This window comes from Zingiber officinale, chromosome 7B, assembly GCF_018446385.1.
Source record: "Zingiber officinale cultivar Zhangliang chromosome 7B, Zo_v1.1, whole genome shotgun sequence".
Classification (NCBI taxonomy): Eukaryota; Viridiplantae; Streptophyta; class Magnoliopsida; order Zingiberales; family Zingiberaceae; genus Zingiber; species Zingiber officinale.
The window spans coordinates 25,403,354-25,427,913 of NC_055999.1; the positions used below are offsets into that span (position 1 = coordinate 25,403,354).

Sequence of the window (24,560 nt, forward strand, 5' to 3'; positions counted from 1 at the left end):
CTTGTTCGATGGAATTGACGGTACCCTAGTGACAATGTACGATACAATATGGTATTAGTCCACAACACTGACATAAATACACAATGGAAGATAAAATATAGCAACAACAATATAGTGAGATTTACACAATCCCCACACAACATAGAAAACATAAATGATTGCGCGCCGACATGGCTTAACAGAACAAATATCACAACTAAATAAAACAATACAAGACTAAAATCCATAAACAAAATCAAGTGCAAATACAAAGTAGCAACATATAACGTGGAAAAAAAACATGATCTTGAGGGTGATGTGGGACTAACAGCTAGGACCTCTGAGTGACACAACACACTCTCTATCTGCTAACCTGAAAGATAAAGGAAAAGTAAGGAGTAATGAGTACAACAACTCAGTGGGTATAAGAAGATAGTGCATAATACTAAATATGAGGAGATCAAAGGATACAGTCTCAAATAAAATGTTTAATACAAAAGAGCACAAATTTAATAATTTGCAAACCAAAAGCATAACCAATAATGTAATACCCACTAGCCTACTCAAGTAGGTATAACCAATAAATCAGAAGTACATATAGTACATCCCAACCTACACAAACAAATACATGACTGACATATAGCAAACATATAACAAGCACTTACTATAGGAGAAATGCTCTACTATGGATGATCTAGTGGGCAATCAGGGTAAGTAAATAGTCACTATATGCGGGCGAACTCACTACCACATATAATCTTGTGGATAGACAGGGTATATACATAACTATCCAGCTACGAACTGCACGCGAACTCGCTACCACTAATATCTCGTGGGCAATCATATGCATCATGATCGATGTCGACTCTCTCAACCTTGAATAGGAGATAATGGTCGACAAGGTATACACGATATAATGATACATAGAAAATTAATAATCACATCCAATATAATACTCCATACTACCCCTCTGTCTAACCTCAATAGTGTATAAGCATGAGCCCAAATGACAAATCAACGTCTAGTAGGATACTCGATATCCTACGCTACAGTATGATATTACTAATGTGTAGGCATGAGTCTACTTAACAAATAAAGGTCTAGTAGGATACTCAATATCTTATACTACGGTATGATCTTACTGGTGTATAGGTCTGAGCTAAATAACAAACAAAGATTTAGTAGGATACGTAATATCCCACACTACGGTATGATCTTACTAATGTATAGACCTGAGCCTAAATAACAAATAAGGGTCTAATAGGATATTCAATATTTTACACTACAGTATGATCTTACTAATGTATAAGTTTGAACCTAAATAACAAACAAAGATCTAGTAGGATACTCAATATCCTACACTACAGTATAATCTTACTAATGTATAAGCCTGAGCCTAAATAACAATCAAGGGTTCAGTAGGATACTCAACATTCTACTCTATGGTATTGTTACATAAAGGCACAAGTATAAATAACAATAAATATCATGGATAACAATGAAACTGTATGAATATCAAATAGATCAAAATATAAGATCAAGCAATAAAAGATCAAGTTCAGGAAGTAACATAGAGTGGAGTCAAGGTAAACAATAACTGTTGTTTAATCAATAAATGATAATAAATAATCATGTACTAAAATCAAAGAAACTAAAGAGGTTAAAGCAGGAACTACCTACCTCAAATGTAGATTGTCCTAATCATCTTCTAGTCAGAGGAGTTTACTTCGATCTCGAGTCCTACAAGTACAAGATATGCAATAGAACTAAGTACTAAAATATTCCTAGTAACAATGACTAGTATATATAAGTTATCATTTATTTTCCCCTTTAATATTTTCTAAATTTCTCAGTGGTAATGTAGCAATTCCTTAATTGATTGATTAAGGATCTTCTAATCAATTAATTGACTCATAATTTAATTGCTAATTCCATTTATTAACTCGTCTTCCATTAATAATCAATAACTTTATTAATTCATCTAATGTGATAAGTGATTTACAGATAAATCCCAATTAATCATTCTATAACGCCCTCATTAATTTGATTAATAGTTAATTTACCATCACCCTAACCGTGATTAGCAATTGGATTCATCTCAACCTTACTGTTAACATGGTTTAATTAATCATCCAATTAATTAAGTACTAATAATAATTATTGATTATTATTCTTAATTTACATCAATTAACTACTAACTAATTCAAGAACTTCCATTAATTACCCTTGATTTCAATGGCACAGTGGCACGGGCCAACGACGATAGCCTCTCCGACAATGGCGGCGATGGCAGGGGTGCATGACAATGATGATCCCGGTAGTTGACGCGGCAACAGTGGATTCGATGTGCGTTGGCTCACGCCAGTCGAACGTCGTGAATGGCTTTGGAGGAGGTCACTACCAGTGTTCGGGGCTCTCGTCGCAAGGAGGAGAGGTAGGCGAGGGAAGTGAGAAAAATGGCACCGACATCGGCTGCTAGCGAGCAACGGCGTTGCCGATTTGAATGCGCGGTGACACCGAGTCTCGATCACACGGAATGGCGGAAGATATTAAATTACAAAACTCCCACTTTAAATAGGCATTTGAAAACGAACTTTTCTTTTACCCCTTGGCATCCTTATTTAAGGATAATAACTAAACAGTGCACTTATATACTAGTCCATTCTATTATCTTAAAAAACCTATAACGGTCCAGAATCCTTTATAACTACGTAAGGTTCAATGATTATCCAGAATCCCGAGTTAAAAATATTTCTACTGTCTTAGAGTACAAACTATTTAATGTTAGTTAGAATGAAGAAATCAGGAAGACTCTTCAAATCAATATCCAACAGCCGAAGCAATTTGATAGGCTCTTAGTATGTAATCATACTTTACCATAATTTTATTCAATAAAAAGTTTAAACAATCATCAAAGTATTATGAGTTTACACAGAAAATTATTTTAATCCTGATGGAATAGGAGTCTCATCATCATACTGAATAATTCTCATTCTTAGTTCGTTTATCTTGGGATTACACCATTCATTATTCTATTAAGGAGGTGAGGAATGAGTAACAACAAATATTGTGACAATGAACCACCTTTGTCAAGGCACTCCTGTATACTTGATACACTTTCTCTGTATACCATTTGCCAATGTAGTTGTATCATTTGACAACAGAATTAGGGCCCATTACGCCATTTAACTATATCTTTTTCCATATATTTTCATATTTAATTTTTAAAAATTATTTCTCTATATTAATAACTAATTGCATTTCTAAAATGACATGCATTGATTAAACCCTTAAGATTTATTTTCTAGTTGTCCAGATTTTAATCATCTAGATTTACCATTTATTGAAATCTTTAATTGGCATGGGTGTATTAATATAGCGAATATATATATATATATATATAGAGAGAGAGAGAGAGAGAGAGAAAGAGAGACTTGTTCCCCTGCGGAACAACTCGTGCGGAACGGTGCGGACCTGTCCTTGTGCACTACAACAAAAACATTAAAAGACAACGGTTAAAAATCATTGTCGTAGGTCCTTTAAAACCGTTGTAATTGACAGTGTTGTTAAAAGTGGGGGCTACGACAACGGTTTTAAACCGTTGTCTTTGAATGAAAAGACAACAGTTTTGCAATGGTTTTAAACCGTTGTCTTTGAATGAAAAGACAACAGTTTAAAACCGTTGTTGTTTAGAGTATTTTTTTATTAACACTGCTAGTCTACAATCATTTTTGGGACTACAACAACGGTTTTTAACTGTTGTCTTTGAGGGTGATAGACAACAACAACAGTTTTAAATCATTATCTTTTAAATTATTATCTTTTAATACCAATATATCATTTTCAATATAAACATATAATAAAGAATCATAATAACAAAAGAAAGAATATTTCTCATATCAATGTCATTCAAAATGTTATTTATACAAGAATTATATTACAATCACAAAAGAAGAAATATGTCTAATATTCAAATAAAATTTATCCCAATACAAATAAACAAATAAACTTCATTTACAACTAATGAACAATTGTCAAAAGACTAGAAACTTGTGATGGTGGTTCATGCCATGTAGGATTGCAAGTAATTATTATCAACTCAAGCCCCATTAAAATCTTCAACTTGTAGAATTTCATTGGACTCCTCTTTCTCACTTGCTGATTCTTCCATGTCAACCTTTTCCAACATTCTGGATTTTTGTGAAGCAAAGTATGTGAGCAAAGCACCAAAAATAAAAGGGAAGAATATAATACCTGTAGAAGACGTAAAACAGGGTTGATAGCTGAAATTTGGAGAAATATAGTTACTTGAATGCTTGCATAGCTGCATAAGTAGAAGTCAAATTCAGTAGGATGGCCTATCTTAGAATCAACAACAGTCCCTGGAATTTCAAGGATAGAAAGCTCCATTGAAAAAACAAGGTTTGAAAAAAATATAAAAAATAGAATTATCCTGAAAATGATGCATCCATGCTATCAACTAAACTAACCAGGCAATATGTTTCCACTCTTATCAACAAATTGGTGGTCACCATGATTGTTAGCAAACAGTCTAGTGTGATGACATTTTTGGACCACCACAAAAGTCACTGGAGGTTGATAGTTTGGTTCTAGAGAGGCACAGGTCTAAAACACAAATGGAGTGTTGAGTACAAAAACACTGAAACAAGAATCGTAGTACAAATTATTAGAAAATCTACTTTTTTGATCGCATCTAGTTCATATAGTAGAACTTGATAGAATTGACCCTCGCTCACTCCATCCCTAAATGTACAACTTGCTATATTAATCTAAACAATTAAGTATTTTTTAAGTTTTCCAAAGATTCATACCTGTAGAATATAATCCATTGAGACTGGACGGTACGACTCTTCAAGTCTGACAATTTCCTTATAGAACTGTTTCTTCCTAATGGCATTAGCCAGCGGTGACCTGTCAATAAAAACAAACATAAAATTATAAACAAAGCAGAACAAACACATAAGATGAGTGAGAACTCCAATAGTTCAGAAACACGATTGATAAACCTACAATTTAGAATGTAGAATGCAATCAAAATAACAATCCATCATAAAAAGGTTATATCTACTATACGATGAATGAAAGAAAAAAAATACAATGTGCACACACACATGGGAAAATGTTATGTTAGCATGTAATAAAATATAAGTTATCCAACAAGGAAACAAAGAAGATTTACTACACCTTTGCATTTGAAAGGATCTTTCTTGTGACATGAGAATCAACTATAAGATGAGAATACGTAATTTCAAAATATAGTCCACGCTGCAAATGAAAAAAATATGAGAGTTATCAGAATTGAATCTGACCAAAACTTTGAATCATTTCAAGCTCATATAAGTAATGTTGATGCACTTACAGCACCTGAATAGCAAGCTTAATAGATGGAATCTTCGAATGAAAAGGTAGCTTTTGGGAGAAGTCCAATGCGATTATATCAACCTATTATAGCGTAATCAGGTAAAAAGGTAACCAACAACAACTTCACTGCATTATTTATTAGATTCCAATGTAAAAGGTATATATAAAAAGTCACAAACACATAAAAATTATGAATTGGATTAAAAGAAGAGAAAAAAGGCTTTGGTATTTATTTAGATCTAAAGTTGTAGCAAATAATTCTTCATGTTAGGAGCTATTGTTGATCATAAATAACGCTCTAACTTATGTGCATGATGTTCCTTGGATTATGCACAAAGAGATCCAACCTGGTGTATCCTTTATTGATAAAGTGATTGCTTGTCCTCTAATGTACATTATGTGGATTCATTCGTAATGGACATTCTAATGGTGGCAACTAAATTTCTCACCGAAAATAACTTTTGTAGCTCATTCCTATGAGGGAAAGGAATAATTTTTTTCTTCTAAAAGACAATGTGACATTATCAATAAGATGTTACTTTACATGCAAGGACAACTTTTGTAGATCATTCCTATGAGGCAAAGGATTTTTTTTTTCTAAAAGACAATGTGATATTATCTATAAGATGCAACTTTACATGCATGTTTTATAGTGGCTCTCCTACATGGAGATATCCATGCAAGACTGCAGCTTGGAGCTAGATCCTCTTACAAATACTCACTAAAAAATAAGGTAACTAAGCTCAACCATTTATCATCCCAATTGCATCCCTGTTTCAAATCTAGAGTGTGCTCTAGGTAAGATTAAAAGGTAGCAAAGTCTAAGATCTGGTTCACTCTCCACTTGTCAATGAAAACTTAACGCATAAAAAGGTTTTAACTTTAAAAAACACCTGAGTAACCACATAGTATATCAATTCTAAGATGCAAACCCAGTTTAATTCTTTTTTCTTTTTATTTTATAAAACATAAGTGAGACTCCATTTGTAATAGAACATGAGATGTAAACCCAGTTCAATTCTAATATGCAAACCCAGTTGTATATCAATCAACAATTGAAGAAGATTCCATTTATATAGATCAAAACAAAAGAAAACTTAGATTTTTTTCTAAAAAAAAATAATTCTAAGATTGAGAAATAAAACCTCTAAAGAAGAGCTGCATCGTTCATGCATAGTTTGCACTATATTCAGGAAATGAGAGACTACTTCATCAATTTTGTTAAGAAGCTTCGGCTGGGACTTTATAGCATTGACAACCTGAGAGCAAAATGTTCGATGAAGAAAAATAAATCAGGAACAATAAATATAACAGAACATTGAGTCTGCTATAGGAAAGTAATTAGCATAAATTGTAGAGAACTAAATACTAGAGTCTGACTCTAGGCAATGCCTCACTTCCTTGCATGATTCCCACCACTGCATTTCTATGTTTGAAATTTTATTTATTCCTCAAATAGATACGAACGTATACTACAAAATGAGAAAAACATTTAGACAACCTAAGAAACTATTGGAAACCATAGATAAGGATTGTCTCTTCAAACATGAGGTGCAGTTTTGCATTTATTCCTCAAACGCTGTTGAGAGAGGAGTCATGTACAGATAAGAGCTTCATTACTATAGAATTAAAGCAAGGCATGTCTAGGTATCTATGATTGGCTTGGATATTCTAGCAACAATAAACAACCATAAATAATCACAAGAGTATCTATGGTTGTTTATGCTTGTCAAGGAGGTTGTCGTTAATGTTACACAAGATGTTTGGTGTATTGCCTTCCCTGTGGGAGATATTGTTTCACAGCGTGGCTTTTTGGTGGGTGAATAGCATCAGCAAATTAGAACACTCTTATTGGGGTGTGAACTATTTCTTATGATAATGTCAATCTCAATAACCCAACAAATTCAAATCATCGATATCAGCTTGTTTTAACTGACAAAGGCCATCAAAGAACAACGTAATAGCAGAGAGAAACTGAGACGGTGTACCTGTCTTTTTCGACAAGTACTACACTGGAAATATCGTTGGATGATCTCCCGATCTTTGCAGAAGTTTCCTACCAGATTCACTCTGAAGCGCCTCGTACCTAATCATTCTGCATAGAAGAAATAGTTCAATGGAAAAAAAAAAATTGTTCTTGACGACCGGATACCCGAAAAAATTACCATCTAAGTAAAGGGGGAAAACGAAGAAGAAAACGGAGAGGACCATGAGACCTGTTGCAATCATTGTCGCGAACAAATCTGACTCCACCGTTGCACAAATTGCACACGCCTGCAGCCACCGGCACCGCCACAGAGGTTGATTAGGGCAGGAATTCAATTGGAGAAGAAGGAAAAAGGAAGAGGGCGCGGTAGGCGTTACCGTCGAAGGGCATGATCGGCCTGGAGTCGGTTTGGAAGAACTCGCCGTCAGTGACCTTCACCCAATCGACGGAGGCGAAAGAGGAGAAGGCGGAGACTGGATCCCAAGTGCAGCTACCGGCGCTTGGGTTTGTTTGAACCTTACTGGGGTTGCGCCAATGAGTAGAGAGCCGAGCGCGACTGGAAGGGCGAGCGTCATGGCGCTGTGGGAACTGGAGAAGGCAAGATCTTGGCTTACCGTGCCAATAGAGAAGGATTGGTGATTTGATCTTACCCTTTGGCTCCTTTGAGCATTTGCCAAATGCCATGGTAGAAAATCGTGTACATTGGCGTCGGCTGAGCCATAATTTAGGTGCATTATTTCTGGCCTGCTGACACAGATGTGATAATGTTAGGGTTTTATGGTTTAACCACAAGCACCTTGCCTCGTTGGTGACTCCCTGGCCTGCAACCGACTGGAGTCTCTCCTCTGCATGCTCGTCGGCTGCGACAGTGAGGACGAATTGATGGATTTGTTGATGAAGATGATAAGGAGGAGGAGGAGGAGGAGGAGGAGACGACGACGACCAGAATGGAATCCCTAATCGATGCCCTAAACGCCCCTAAGCCCTTCGCGTCATCTTCTAGGATGAAGAAGAGGAGACAACAAAAGAAGCGCAGATTCATTCTGCCTTCCTCTTTCCTCTTACAAGATGAAGAAGAGCTTGTCGGGGCAGTAGAGGGGGGAATGCCTAGGGATCGAGAAGGTAAAGGGTGGAATGCGGTGGCAAAAAATTTCGGAGAGAGGGAAAGAAAAAACGCAGCGGCAAAATATTGCGAAGGAGAAAAAGCTGTTGGTGCGGGTAGCATTAACGGTCTAACCCAGGTTTTGATAAATGACAAATAGGTTAAGTTAATTTTGTTGTTGTCTGACACTTTGATCGAGTGTGCATGAGAAGTCCAGACAGGTCGACGGGCTGACCGGATGTCTGGCACGAAGTCCAGCTAGGTCGACGGGCTGACCGAATAGCTGGCGAGAAGTCCAAGCGGGTCGACGGGCTGACCGGACGCTTGGCGAGAAGTCCAGCTAGGTCGACGGGCTGACCGGATAGCTGGCGAGAAGTCCAAGCGGGTCGACGGGCTGACCGGACGCTTGGCGAGAAGTCCAGACGGTCGGACGTCTGGCGCGTAAGTGAGGTAAGTCATTGAGGAGGACGCAAGGAAGCGTTGAATGGAACATTAGGCGTCGATCCGCTTAGATCCATTTCGGATGTCTAAGTCGAGATCGTGACTAGATTCCTGTCTCGGAAGACGGAATCTAAGTCATACTCTTTGCTATTACTTTGTTGAACTTTAATTGCTAACAATGCTTTACAAGATATATATTTGCCTGACTAACGTTTGTCGTGCGGGGCGGATTACGTGAGAAAACAGGTCGGGCGCGGAAGGAATCCAGTGCCCAGAGGTCCGCGCGAGGCAAACTTTATCCCGATTGCGCATCGCCACGTGGAGCATCTCGATTTGGCGGTACATCACATTCCGTGCACGGAAGGGATCCAGCGCCCGGATATAAAAAAGCCCGCATGGAGCTTGAATCAATTCATCCGAGAACTCTTCTCGGTCTTGCTCGGCCGACGCTGACGCCAACAACGCTCCGACAAAGTGTTCCTTCGGTTTTTATTTATTTTCCTTGTCGGTATTGCTTTATTTTCACTAGCATTTCCTGTACTTATTCTGTAATCATATTTCGACTTGTTAGTGATTGCCCAACGAAAGTGGTCAAGGACCACGGGCCTTCGAGTAGGAGTCGTCACAGGCTCCGAACGAAGTTAAAAACATCTGTGTCTATTTTACTTTTCCGCTGCGTATCGAATCTAACGGTCCTACAAGTGGTATCAGAGCAGGTACCGCTCTGATTTGGTGCAACCACCAATCAGACTGGAGGTGAAATTTTTTTCTTTTTTTCGGTTTTCAGTTTTACACTCAAACTCCAAACTTGTTTATCATTTTTTTATTATTTTTTTTAAAAGTTAAATTGGTGCAACACCAATCTAGATTTTTCTACTGTTTTTCTCTTCCCGCACTACTAATCCAAGACCAAGTCTTGGGATATTTTTTTTCGGTTATTTACCTGTGCACAGAATGTCCCAACAAGAAGGATTCAGCACAGTGCGACCTCCACTCTTCAACGGGGACGACTTCCCGTACTGGAAGAAGCGCTTGGAGGTCTACCTCAAAACAGACTTCGACCAGTGGATGAGTATTACGAGACCCTACAAAATTCCAGTGGACAACTCCGGGAATCTAGTGGATCCTGAAGACTGGACAGTAGATCTGAAGAAAAAAGCATCAACAGAAAATAAAGCGATCAACACTCTACAGTGCGGATTGACAAGAGAAGAACTGAACAGAGTCGGTCCACACAAAAATGCTAAAGAGCTGTAGGACAAGTTGATCGAGCTGCACGAGGGAACGAGCGACGCTAAGGTAACAAAACGAGACCTGCTTTTAAATAAAATTTTTAATATAAAAATACAGGAAGGAGAAACAGCGAATCAACTCCACGCGAGGATCAAGGACATCCTCAACGGGCTTCATGCGATAGGCCACCAGATGGAGAATAGAGATTTAATAAGGTACGCATTAAACGCCTTTCCACGTAATAGTTTGTGGGCATCAATTGTAAGATACCGTAAAATTAAATAATAAATGTTATTGGACAAAAAATCTTATTGGATTTTTAGGGAATTTTTAGAAATTTTTCGGGATTTAAACGGAGTCCGTATGATCCGTTTTGAGGGGATGGATTTGGGGTACAGTGAAAGCCTGTTTGGAATACCCATTTAAGTGGGAGTTGATTTGGGAATGGACTTAGGCTTTAATTAATCAAACCTAGGTTTTATTTTATTTCTTTTCCTTTTCTCCTCCCCGAATTCGCCCGAACTCTTCCCCTTTTCCCGATCTCCTCTCCCGAGCCCTCTCTCGCGATTCCTTCTCGCACGATCGCCGGTCGCCATGGACTCACCGCCGGCAACGATCCCCTCCTCCAGCATGCCTCGGCTGAGCGTTCCTCCTCTTCGTCTCTCTCTCTCGCGCCGCTGTGGTCCGCTTCTCCCTGACGCTTCTTTCTATTCTCCCTCGCGCGTGGACACCCGACACCGGCGGAGAAGCTTCTTCCATAGGCGATCTCATCTCTATTGTGTCACTGGAGGGTAAGCGTTGCCGGATCTCGACGACTCCGACCTTCTTTGACAGAGCGGCCATCTCTTCGGCTGTGCTGGTGCACGCGACAACAACTCGGTGGGGCTAGGGCACAGCGAGGGCTCTGATTCGCGTCGTCCCCAGCCGGTTAATCTCCTCATTCATCCTCTTCAAATCTGTTGCTTCTCTTGAGCCAATCACAGCCTTCTACACTTCTTGTGGCTGATAGGGTCTTGGATGAACAGGTGATGTTCGATTGAGGTAAGGTTTTGTCGGGTAAATCTGGTGGATTCAAGGTTTCGAGTCCTATGGATTCCAATTTAGATATCCTTCTATTTTTGGCTAGGGGAAAGCTTCAGATTAACTAGTGATGGATCTTCCTTGAGCAGATCTTCATCTCCTTCAATTCTTGCGGCTGTGTAGAGTTTGGATGAAGATTTGGGGGGTTGATGGAGGTGAGTATGGTTCTGTTTATTAGGGTTTCAGTAAACCAATTTCTCTATAGTTGGATTCTGGATTTGATCTTGGAAGGAATTTGGTGGTAGTGTTCTTTGTAGCTTCCGGACAGTGAAAGAAAAGCTGCTAACTATTGGATTAGCTGTCTTATCTCTAGGTGAGTGTATTTTGATGATGTACTTTTGATTTCCTCATTAGTATATCGCTAAATTAGGTTTTTCTATGGCTTGTAGGGTTTTGTTATTCTTGTTTAGATTTATTTGTGGTGAGTAGATGTATTGATTTAATTCATATTGATAAGAGATAATGAGAGGATTATGGATGATTGGATTTGATTGGTGTGATGGTCAATGGTGATTAATTTTGGGTTGGATTAATTGATGGTTGTGAATTATGTTTGGTTTAGAAGGAGTGAGATTAAGGATGGATTTAATATCGTATTGGATTTGGATCACTAGGTGGAGTTAAACATGATCGTTATTGGTATGTGTTGGATTGATTGAGGATTGTTTGGAGGATTGATCAGAGATCAGATTTAGTTGGAGTGATCCTAGTTGGGTTAGGGATTTTATTTAGCTATTTAATCATATGAATTTAGCTAAATGAAATATATGTATTGATTTATGCAGGACTTTGATATGGGATGTTCATTTCGATATGGGCGGTTCTATTGATACGAGATATATCAAGGCGGGTATTTCTTCCTTGGCTCTATGTAGATTTTCTTGTACTTAGTGCATGGTTATTGTTGGATGAATTAGGTTGCTTTATCTTATATCATGATCGGTTGCTGTTTTTCCTGCATGATACTTATGCTTGACCCTTGTGATGATCTATTTAATTCATATACAGTCTCCACTCTTGATATCTATTCTGTTGTGATTACACGTGTAGAGTACGTCTTGTAGGGATTGTCGGGTTGTTGGTATTTCCATGCTGATTGAGTATAGGATGTGGACTGTACATAGGTGGGTATGTGTTATAGGAGTCATCTTGTTGACCTTGCATTTACATGTGGTGTGTACATACGTATTTGCCATGTACTTTTGGAGGAGTTGTGTTGATTGTATGTGTGGAGTATATACACATGTCCGTTGTGTTTTTATTGGAGGATACATGTTGATTGTACTTATATTTTTGTGTACATGTGTCTGGTGGGATTGTTGGAGATTTTTGGTTGATTATACATGTGTAGCGGGTACATATGTTTGGTGGGATACGTGGAGGTATCATGACGATTATACTCATGTTGGAGGTATTTATGAGGTTTGGGGTTGTTGCATGGATGATGATTATATATATATATCATGTTCATCATTCATTGCATCTGATGACCATTGTCTCCCTTGTGGTGAGAGAGTCATCAGTTGGTTTGGTTTAGCACCGCACACTCGGTCACTCATGGGTAGTGGTAGTTGGAGCAGTTGCTGCTAGTCCTGTCGTGCCACCCGGTCACGAGGTTTAGTGAGATCCGGCGTTGTGAGCAGTCAGGGACCCTGATACTATGTAGCTAGATAGTTACTAGTGGACTGTCCGCCTCGACCACTATATAGTGGGCTGGAGGGTAGTACAGTCGTCACAGACCCAAGCCTCTCGGCCATACAGGGGTCGTGGTGTCTGGAGAGGTAGCGGGGGTGACCATGGAGCATGCATACGCAGTTATTATTCTTGCATTTGATGCGCGGTGTATCTGCATTTGCATACATGCCTAGTAGATACTAGTTGCATGTGATTGTCGTTGTTGCACTTGTTTGAGATATGGTTGTTGCATTTGGTTGCCATACTGCATACATGTCATTTATTTTACATGTATATGCAGTCGTACTTATATTGCACAGGTGTCACGGGTATATCTGTTGCAGATCCAGTGAGTTTACTGATCATTGTACCATGTGTCGATTCCAGATTGGGTATGTATCTGTCATTATGTTAGTTGTGGTTTGTACAGTTATTATGTCAGGTATGTTCAGATGCATTGATTATGATAGTATGATCATGTTCTTATTCCCTACTGAGACTGTATACTTGTGATCTCCATGTTGTTTATGGACCATGCACTATCTTTTCTATTACCCGCTGAGTTACCTATACTCACCACCGCATGTATACATTTATGTTTTCAGGTAGCCTGTAGATGGTTGGTGTCGCTCGGAGTATCCTGTCTGCCGGGTCCTACGTCACATCCGAAGGTCGTTTTTAGTTTTGTATATGTTTTATTTGTATTTGTTGTATTTGGTGGGTTGTTGTATTTGTTGTTGTGGTTGTTGTATAAAGCCTAGCCGGCTAGCAGTGTGTTGATTGTGTTGTATTGGGCTTTTCGTTTTCGTTTTTCCGCTGTGTTGGTTTTTAGTACAGCCGTGTGGGCTGTTTTATATATAACTGCGTGGTTATGATTGTTTCATTCCAGCCGTGTGGGCTGTTATTATAACTGCGTGGTTGTGTATATAAATATTCCAGCCGCATGTGACTGATGTATATTTTGTTTGTAGTGATGCTTCATATTGTCACCCGTACAGGGGAGATGCTGTCGGATTTTTGTCTAGCAGAGATTCCTTTGGGGGCGTGACATCAATAGTGGATGCCTACAAAATTTCTAAGAATCTTTCTGAATTAAAATTAGACGAGCTTTTCTGTGAATTAGAATTACACGAACAAACTAATGCTGGAGCCGAGAAAGGTATAGCTCTATTTGCAGGTTCCTCCAAAGAAAAGAAAAGCAAGCCTGAATTTGAAGAAGAATCTGACCAAGACTCCGAAGACGAAGAACACCTGGTGAACTTGGTAAGAAAAATGTTCACCAGGAGAAAGAGGAGCTTCAGCAAAAAGGACCTTCAAAAGATCAGCTCTCCCTCAGAACAAAAGAACGTGACTTGCTACGGCTGCAACAAAAAGGGACATTACAAGAACGAATGCCCAAAACTAAAGTTCAACAAACCAAAGCCAACCAAAAAGAAGGCACTCAAAGCAACGTGGGACGACTCCTCGGACGAATCGGAGGAAGAAGAGCAGAAACATCAGAGCCACCTTGCACTGATGGCCTGCGAAGCCGAAACAGAAAATGAGTCGGAAGATGAAGACGGGTCTGAACCCGAAACAAGCCACGAGTCCGTACTCGTTTCCGAAGGCTCGAATGAAGTATATTTTAATTTAAACAAAAAGTTTTTTAGAATCATCTCTTGTTTAAATAGTAAATTAACTAAAGTAGAAAATGAAAACAAATCACTTCTTGAGGAAAATCAAAACCTCAAGGAACAAATCAAAAATTCAAATCCAACTCAAGACCTAACACTTGAGGAGGAGAATCTATCATTAAAAAATGATGTTAAAAATTTAAAAGAAATGCTAGAAAAATTTACAACAAGATCAAAAAATTTAAACTTAATCCTAAATAATCAAAAAGCATGTTATAATAAAACCGGACTAGGATATAAGTCGAATTCAAATAAAACCTTCAAATCATTAATAACCCAATACAAATCAACCAATCTAGCTTGGGTTCCGAAAGCGTGTCTGACCACGCAAGAAGGACTTAATCAATATTATATACCTAAAGAAAAAATACATTATATAAAATCGAATAAACCAAACCAAAATCCAAAATACAAACCTAAATCAAATTCAAAATCTAAACAGTTTAAAAATCAACAAAATTATTACCCAGTTAACCATAACTATAAAAAGAATCGACACAAGCCTAAAATCAAAATTTATTAAAGGCCAATAATTCAGGGGGAGGCTCCAGAATAGCTGGCACCTCCAAAACTAACTTACCCGACAGGGTAACCCAAAATTTACCAACCCGGCAGGGTAATTAAGATTAGTTAAAAAGAGACCAAGTTTAACTTGAATCATGGTACTGGTGAAATTTTTGGATGATAGTACGTTAGGGAAGCTTGGGCATCGTATGTCTAGAAAGATATGGCTTCGATCTGGTGCATTTGGCCAAGTGGAACTGACCGAAGCTACCCTTAAATGAATCCTAACCAGTTAGACCAAGATTTAGTACTAAGTTCCGTGGATAGGACTATTCAGAAAACCTCGAAAGGTTGGTTACTTCAAATGATGTCCATGTGACTCACTAAGCTTAGAAGTTTATCCGAAGAATGCCTATTTGTGGAAACCAAAACTAAATCTGAATCTAACACACGTTAAACCAAAACTCCATAATTAAAAATCCAATTTCATCTCACAGAATCATAGGATTCCCTGATCGAAAATATAGATCGGGTGAGATGAATAAGGCTTCAAAATTTTTATTTTAAATTTAAAAATTTTAATTTCAAAATTTTAATTTTAAACTTAAAAATTTTAATTTCAAATTTTTTTATTTTTTTAAACTTAAAAATTAATTTCAAATTTTAAACTTAAAAAATTATTCTCAAAATTTTAAACTTAAAAATTAATTTCAAAATTCTAATTTTAAACTTAAAAAATTATTTTCAAAATTTTAAACTTAAAAATTTTTATTTTTAAACTTAAAAATTAATTTCAAAATTTTAATTTTAAACTTAAAAAATTATTTTCAAAATTTAATTTTTAACCTTAAAAAATTATTTTCAAAATATTATTTTAAACTTAAAAAATTAATTTCAAAATTTTAATTTTAAACTTAAAAATTATTATTTTCAAAATTCTAATTTTAAACTTGAAAAAATTAATTTCAAAATTTTAATTTTAAACTTAAAAATTATTTTCAAAATTTTAATTTTAAACTTAAAAAATTATTTTCAAAATTTAATTTTTAACCTTAAAAAATTATTTTCAAAATATTATTTTAAACTTAAAAAATTAATTTCAAAATTTTAATTTTAAACTTAAAAAATTATTTTCAAAATTCTAATTTTAAACTTGAAAAATTAATTTCAAAATTTTAATTTTAAACTTAAAAAATTATTTTCAAAATTTTATTTTTAAACTTAAAAAATTATTTTCAAAATTTAATTTTTAACCTTAAAAAATTATTTTCAAAATTTTATTTTTAAACTTAAAAATATTTTTAAAAATTTTATTTTAAACTTAAAAATTATTTTTAAAAATTTTATTTTTAACTTAAAAATTATTTTCAAAATTTAATTTTAAACTTAAAAATTATTTTCAAAATTCTAATTTTAAACTTAAAAATTAATTTCAAAATTTAAAATTTTAATTTTAAACTTAAAAATTAATTTCAAAATTTTAATTTTAAACTAAAATTAATTTCAAAATTTTAATTTTAAACTTAAAAAATTATTTTCAAAATTTTATTTTTAAACTTAAAAAAAAATTATTTTCAAAATTTTATTTTTAAACTTAAAAAATTAATTTCAAAATTTTAATTTTAAACTTAAAAAATTATTTTCAAAATTTATTTTTAAACCTAAAAAATTTAATTTCAAAATTTTAATTTTAAACTTATTTTCAAAATTTTATTTTTAAACTTAAAAAATTAATTTCAAAATTTTAATTTTAAACTTAAAAAATTATTTTGAAAATTTTATTTTTAAACCTAAAAAAATTAATTTCAAAATTTTAATTTTAAACTTAATTTCAAAATTTTAATTTTAAACTTAAAAAATTATTTTCAAAATTTTATTTTTAACTTAAAAAATTATTTTCAAAATTCTAATTTTAAACTTAAAAAATTAATTTCAAAATTTTAAATTTTAAACTTAAAAAATTAATTTCAAAATTCTAAACTTAAAAAATTATTTTCAAAATTTTAAACTTAAAACTTAACTTGAAACCTAATTTCCCAAAAAAAAAAAAAAAAAGGTCAAAAACCAAGGGCGGGCGCCCCTGGTATTCCCCTCCGGGGCGCCCGGAAGGGGATCCGGGCGCCCCACCTAGTAACCCCGGGCGCCCGGAAGGGATCCGGGCGCCCGGAGTCCCCTATAAATAAGGGGCAGCAGGCGGCCCCAACCTTTGCCCCACCAATTCTCACTTTTGCCAAGGTTCACTCTGAACCTCAGTACGAAAGTACTCTAAATCAAAATTTTCTTGCGGTGAAGACGCTGTTGCGATTCAACCGAGGTCGTCAAATCTATATTTTTCGATGGCTCCTCGGTAAAAATTCTTCCCCTCTGTAAAAATTTTATTAGAATTTGTCTTCTCAATTTTTTTCTTAGAATATTCTTTTATTTATATACAGTAGGAAACGAACAAATACTGGTGCTGGACCCTCCAATGCTAGTACAGACCCTAGGTTTCCCACAGACGAACTTAGGATTAAGTTTGAGTCAACCATTTATAAGGTCATTAGGACTACCTGCATAGATAGATCGTTCTTTCTAAGGTCATGTCCCTCCGCTTTAGAGGTTATAGGCCACTATAACTTAAGGAACCTTGTCGAATGTACCAGTCCAATAAACATAAGTCTGTGTGCCGAATTTTGCAATAACCTAGTGAAAGTAGACGATCTCACCTATACCACTAGGGCAGCAGGCACTGATATCACATTTTCCCCTACGACTATCCGAGAGTTTTTAGAGTTGTGTCCATCTACTTGTTCCTTTTTGTGCTATCCTCCGAGGGATCTACCATTCGGAGATCCCTACTCACATATTACTCGATCGATTTATTCGTATTTTTAGAGAGAGATCCCTTGTGACACGTTTAGGTCGATAGAACTTGGTCGGACTACGCTCTTTATAGGGTTGTAGTCCTTTGCATTTTACCACTGACTACTCGGGACATCGTTGTGATGCGCCCATTCCATTCGTTCTTACTCTATGCGATTCATAGGTTAGACATTGACATCAGCCTACATATCTTCTCCACCATTATCTACTCAGCTGGATTCGTGACTGATAGACGAGTCCATATGCCATTTGGTCACATTCTGACAGCCTATATGTCCTCGTTGCACATTGATGTCACTAGAGGAGACATTGCCCATATGACCGAGTTCGATGTTATAGCAGCTCGGAACTTCTCCCTAGCCGGTATCCAGATAGATAGAGATGACGGGACTATGTCTTGGCGGAGGGGGGCACAGCACCAGCCCGATCCAGACGCACAGATGGACGAGTTCATGCTCGCACTATTTCCAGAGGAAGCCGCACCGGCTCCACCACCGCCCCGAGCTCGAGCACCACGACATGCTTCCCGCACTCTAGCCGACCGTATGACCGGACTAGAGAGAGCTATGGCGAGTCTCCAGCAGGAGAACTCTGATTTTCATCGTGACATTCGGCGAGAGATAGCCGAGTTACGAGCCACCGGGGATACCCGACACACTGAGCTGATGGCGCTTCTCCGATCCTTGGGATCTGGACCACCCCCTTCATCATCTCAGTAGATCTAGTTATGACTCACTTCTGTAGCTACACTACCTGTAAAATATTTTGGATCTATCTAGTGATATTTCAGACTTACATTGATTATGTTCTATCTTGATAGACTAGGATCTTTCAAAAATACTTTCAAAAATGGGGTTATCAAATTATAGGTTAAACTTGTTTGTTTTCAAAACTTTCCATTTTTAGATTTTCAAAAACAGTTTTGGCCTTAGACTAGTTTTGAATCCTTAGAAAGCATGTACCCATAGGACTAGTTTTTGAGCATCTCACCAACACCTTAGGTTTACCTTGCTTGTGTTTGACAAACATAGAAAGGGGTGAGATGCATAGGCCAACTGTCTGGACTTAAGATGCTTATTTCAGTGCATCAACATAAGTCTGGACGTTAAATACAACTCAGACATTAATCAGATTAAGTTCATCAGTCAAGTCAAACACTGACTGCTTATAATCAACTTAATCTGACTAACCAAGTGAAAGCTACTATCTTCTGATAGCTAGTTAGTATCTAATTGGTTAAATAGCTGTTTAATTTTAAGTGTCAAGTTCAGGGGGAGAAATTAATGTGTTTGACAAATGCTTTTTAAAAAACTAGCTTATGTTTGAACATTAATTTTAACTAATTTAACCTGAAAAGAAAAATTTTCCTTTTGAAAAGTTGAAAAACCTAATTTAAAAATTCTTTTCACGCTTGAGAAGTTAAAACTTTAAATTTTATACTTTTCAAAATTCAACTTGTCTTCCCCAAGTCAACTTGATTTCTTCCTTGGATTTTTAAAAAAAAAAAAATATTGTTTTCTTCAACCAAACTCAGATTTCTTCAAGATTAGCTGTAATTATTTTTACAGAAACTCTACACTATGATTGTTTACCCTTGTTTTTTGATGAATGCCAAAGGGGGAGGGTTAGGTGGTTAAGTTAGATAAACCAAATTGAAAACACTGAAACTAACTGTAAAACCAATGTACCTGATTTTTTCGTTCTTTCACTAACTTAACCAAGTTGTCATTCCATCAAAAAGGGGGAGATTGTTGGTGCGGGTAGCACTAACGGTCTAACCCAGGTTTTGATGAATGACAAATAGGTTAAGTTAGTTTTGTTGTTGTCTGACACTTTGATCGAGTGTGCAGGAGAAGTCCAGACAGGTCGACGGGCTGACCGGATGTCTGGCACGAAGTCCAGCTAGGTCGGACAGTCACGCTAATGGTCGAGTAAGTCCAGACAGGACAGGGAAGTCGATAGGAATTAGCGTTTGATGTGTTATGTGCACGTACCTTGGCTCATGAGCTCGAGCACCTTAAGGATCATGACGGGCCGTCATGCGCCTCTGGCGGTAAGTGAGGTAAGTCACTAGAGGGGAGTGACTGCGAGGACGCATTCCCGGGAAGGGAACATTAGGCGTCGATCTGGCTTAGATCCATTTCGGATGTCTAAGTCGAGATCGTGACTAGATTCCGGTCTCGGAAAGACGGAATCTAAGTCATACTCCTTGCTATTACTTTGTTGAACTTTAATTGTGCTAACAATCTGTTTTACATGATATATATTTGCCTCCGGACAAACGTTTGTCGTGCAGGACGGATTCTGCGAGAAAACAGGGTCCGGGCGCCCGGAAGGGATCCAGGCGCCCGGAAGGGATCCGGGCGCCCGGGAGGCAAACTTTATCCTGAATGCGCATCGCCACGTGGAGCATCTCGGTTTGAGCAGCTACATCACATTTCAGGCGCCCGGAAGGGATCCAGGCGCTCTGAACAGCATATAAAAGAAGCCCCAGACAGGAGCTTCAGAATCAATTCATCTGAGAACTCTTCTACTGCTGGTCTTGCTGCTCGACGTTCAGTGCGACGCCAACAACGCTCCGACAAAGTGTTCCTTCAGTTTTTATTTATTTTCTTTGTCGGTATTGCTTTATTTTCACTAGCATTTCCTGTACTTATTCTGTAATCATATTTCGACTTGTTAGTGATTGCCCAACGAAAGTGATCAAGGACCACGGGCCTTCGAGTAGGAGTCGTCACAGGCTCCGAACGAAGTAAAAAACATCTGTGTCTATTTTACTTTTCCGCTGCGTTTATACTCGATATTTTTGAATCGATATTCACCCCCCCCCTCTATCGAATCTAACGGTCCTACAAAAGCGGCGAAAGAAAAAACAACGGTATTCAACAACACTTAATAGACAACGGTTTTCAAAAACCGTTGTCATAATCCAAAAAAAAAGCGCACATAGAAAACAGTTTTCAAAAACCGTTGTCGTAGCCTTTAAAAACAGTTGTCGTAACCCCAAAAAAGCATAAATATACAACGGTTTTAAAAACCGTTGTCGTAGGCCAAAAAAATTGCTAAAAGACAACGGTTTTTGTTAAAACCGTTGTTAAAAGGCAAAAAAACAACGATTTGGTATAAAACCGTTGTCGTTTGAGTGTTGTTGAATGAGGATTTTCTTGTAGTGGTGGCAGGTCCGTGTCAACATTTTTTTTTTCCATTTCCAGCTTGTTTCATTATCAACATCACTCAATTCCAGAATTCAAATCCACTGCTCAACTTCAAATAAAGCTCAAGCTCTCCCCCACACTTAAACTTCATTCCGTCTCGGATTGAATTAAGATGACATCAAAATCTATTCAGTTCAAATCATAAACAGATTTAGCTGCAACCCTCAACTCCAGGTTCTGAAATTCTGTACATTTTCATAATGTGAAATTTCTAAATTCTGAATTACTTGTAATATGCTTCCTTTTCAGCCATTGATCTTTTAATACCATTTGTCTATTCATATTGACAGATTCCCTTTGAACTTTATCTGATGCTTGACGACACTTCCAAATCTTGATACACTTTTGATACATAAACTTCCATTTTCATTATTTCTGAATTTTCACTGTTTCTATAGCTGCCACAAAATTTGTAGTTTAAGATGTCAGATATGGACACTTAAATGTTCCAAACAATTCCCTGAACTCATTACTCACAACAGAAATAGATATCAGTAATGTTTCAATTTCAGCATTTCAGAATTCTGGACCAAGCCATTGAAATATGCTACTACACATCATTTAGCTGTATGTTAATACTTCACAGTTTAGTACAATACTTCAAGTTGTCATCTTTAATGCATTTTCTAGCATTTCAGTTATGGATAAAACCCAAGCTGCAGAATTATTTCATATTCCAGTTTTCAGCTGTATGTCTCTGTTTCTGTGTCTATTTCACAGTCCACAATTCATGCAAGTTATAGAGAAACAAGATCATCATTTATACGTCATATAGCACGGTTTAGTACAATTTCTGAATTTCCATATAGCAAAATTCTCACTTTCTTTCCATCTAGCTTCCTAAGATCACATTCTTGAACCACTCCAATTTCTTCATGCATCCAAAATGTAATCCACAAATATCATCCAAAAATTCTTTCCCCCACACTTCAACTAAATCCTCCTTGCCAAAATATCCATCATATAACAAACCATGTATCCACATCCAAAAGATTTACAAAGGAGAAAACATAAATTGATATGATGATTATCAAGAAGAATAGCAAGAATTCATGTGAAAGGAAGAAACAAATAGATTTACCTTCATAAACATGATTTAATCCATTAGATTGTGGTTTTGAAAGAATCAAAGCAAGTTCTAGAGTGCAATAACACAAGTGCATCACTCAATTAAAGCTCATCCTCACTAGGTATGAAAAGTATCATTTCAATTTACCAATCAAGTGTCCTTCATTAAGTAGAAACCTTAAGAAAATTAAAAGTCCATTTATGACATTAAGCCCAAAATAGATTCTCAAATATAGCTCACATTCTCTACTTCTAAGATATTATAGGAAAACTTGTCCAAGGGGTACCATTTTTATTCCGAATTCAAACTTAGTTCTATAAGGAAATTGTAAACAGTAAAGAATTTATTTCCCTATACTAAACTTATTATTTGTAAACAAAGAATTTATTAAGCAACTAAGCAAGCTATAAGAAACGAACTAAAAGCTAAGTTGTGAAAGCAAAGAATTATTATTCATGTGAAAGAAAAAACAAAAGCTAAGTTGGAACGAACTCCCCTCCAATTTGGGTAGATAGTATCAACGTGCTTCACTATCTCCACTCTGATTCATTTCCTCCCTCGAAGAAATTTCTTAAGTTGGTTGCTATACACTTTGAAAGGTTGACCAGTAGACACCTCCTGCATCTCTATAACACCATTAGAAAAAATATTGCTAACACAAAAAGAATTCGATGGGTTAATCAGTTCCTTTGGTTGTCTCACTGGCTTCACAACTTCCTCTGAAATGTCCTTTGAAATTTCCTGTGATTTCTTATCAAGTTCTGATGAATGTTCAACGAATGGTAGTGATTCTTGAGGTAATGCATCCATGCAATCCCCTACACTTATAGATTCAATTCTTGGTGATTCTTGGGGTAATGCTTCCATGCAATCCCCTACACTTATATCTTCATCCACTGAAGTTTGACCCCAATTAGGTCTTACCTCAACTATTTCCCTGTTATCAATACAACCTCCAGAATGTTTAGATTTACATCCCAATTCATTAGAGTCTGAGATAACTTCATCAGAATCTTCATCAATAAGAAAATCCATAGTATCCAGCCATTCGGATTTATAAACACTAAAAATAGAATGGCTCTTCTTTTGTTGCAACGTATCAAAAATACTAAATTGAACAACTACATCAGCAATCTCCATAGATAGAGTTCCCGCATGCACATCAATCTTAGTTCTGGCAGTCTTAAGGAATGGTCTACCTAAAATGATTGGAGCTCTATTCATTAATACATCACCTTCCATATCCAAAATGTAAAAATCAGCTGGAAATATAAGGTCACTCACTTTAACCAAAACATTCTCAATCACTCCAGTTGGATGAGCTTGACTACGGTTGGCCAACTGAATAACAACTCCCGTAGGCTGTAGAGGACCAATACCCAATGATAGAAAACCTGATTTCGGCATTACATTAATAGAAGCTCCTAAATCCAGCATAGCGTCCTCAAACACATAATTTCCAATAGTACCTAGCACGGTGAAAACTCCTGGATCATCACACTTCTGAGGAATGGGTTGAATAAAGGCTGAAACATTTTTTCCCATGCTAACTAGTTCATTCCCCATTAATTTCTTCTTATGCAAACATACATCCTTGAGAAATTTTGCATATTTCGGAACTTGTTCTATCATGGTTAACAAGGGCACATTCACCTCCACTTTGCTAAACAAATTCATGAGTTCTTGAAATTCCCTAGCTTTTTCTTCCTCAACATTTTTCCTTTGCTGGACTCTTCTTTGAGGAAAAGGTAATGGTACAGTGTAACGACCCACCTTCTGGGTACTGGCTGTAAGGCCGGTCGCTACAATTATGCTAAACTATACTGTGCGGAAAGCTGGGCTAATTAAAATTTTAGTCTACTAATGACGGATACAACTGCTAAGAAAGGTCTAAAGACCTTCTTTGCTGGTGTACATATGCTAAGGAGGGGAAACTGAACATCCCAACTGGGCTAGGGACTAGAAACTAAACTTCCCAACTAACTACAGTCCTGCCGATCGATCCGCAGATCGATCGAAGGGCATTCGGTTCCCAACTGGATCGGTCGGGCAGACCGATCCATGTGTGACTGGATCGGTCGACAGACCGATCCAGGTGTCGTTGGATCGGTCGACCGACCGATCCAGGCACCCGAAACCCCTGGAACGCTACTGTATCGTGCGATCGGTCGACAGACCGATCCAGCGTCTGATTTCCTGATACGAAATCAGAAATGCTGATTTCGACACCTTGTCGTGCCAAAACCACCTGCAACCACTCTAACATATACTAATAACTATTCTACCATACATTGGCAACATTCAAGACATAATATAATGCATGTTCACTAGTTCATACCATTAACCATACTAGAATGCG

The 24,560-nt window shown here is 37.0% G+C and overlaps 2 protein-coding genes across 15 annotated transcripts; both read right to left on the minus strand.

Moving 5' to 3' along the window:
- Positions 1–3,948: 3,948 nt before the first annotated feature.
- LOC122005583 (protein argonaute PNH1-like) lies at positions 3,949–7,815 on the minus strand. Of its 14 annotated transcripts, none has more exons than XM_042560671.1 (10): positions 7,726–7,815; positions 7,527–7,635; positions 7,350–7,456; positions 6,507–6,620; positions 5,365–5,442; positions 5,185–5,265; positions 4,812–4,911; positions 4,470–4,605; positions 4,288–4,361; positions 3,949–4,169 (listed from the first exon to the last, which is right to left on the minus strand). In XM_042560671.1, exons 6-10 carry the CDS (start codon positions 5,214–5,216, stop codon positions 4,152–4,154), a joined length of 360 nt encoding a protein of 119 aa, XP_042416605.1. In that variant the 5' UTR covers positions 5,217–5,265; positions 5,365–5,442; positions 6,507–6,620; positions 7,350–7,456; positions 7,527–7,635; positions 7,726–7,815; the 3' UTR covers positions 3,949–4,151. The 14 variants fall into 14 exon arrangements, 6 of the variants coding, with proteins under 6 accessions (XP_042416605.1, XP_042416603.1, XP_042416604.1 ...); XM_042560669.1 differs by having other exon boundaries at positions 3,949–4,156; positions 4,234–4,361; XM_042560670.1 differs by having other exon boundaries at positions 4,234–4,361.
- A 14,932-nt stretch (positions 7,816–22,747) lies between these two features.
- LOC122004262 lies at positions 22,748–23,833 on the minus strand. The gene is made up of 2 exons (XM_042559177.1): positions 23,126–23,833; positions 22,748–22,942 (listed from the first exon to the last, which is right to left on the minus strand). Exons 1-2 carry the CDS (start codon positions 23,831–23,833, stop codon positions 22,748–22,750), a joined length of 903 nt encoding a protein of 300 aa, XP_042415111.1.
- Between the last annotated feature and the right edge of the window lie 727 nt (positions 23,834–24,560).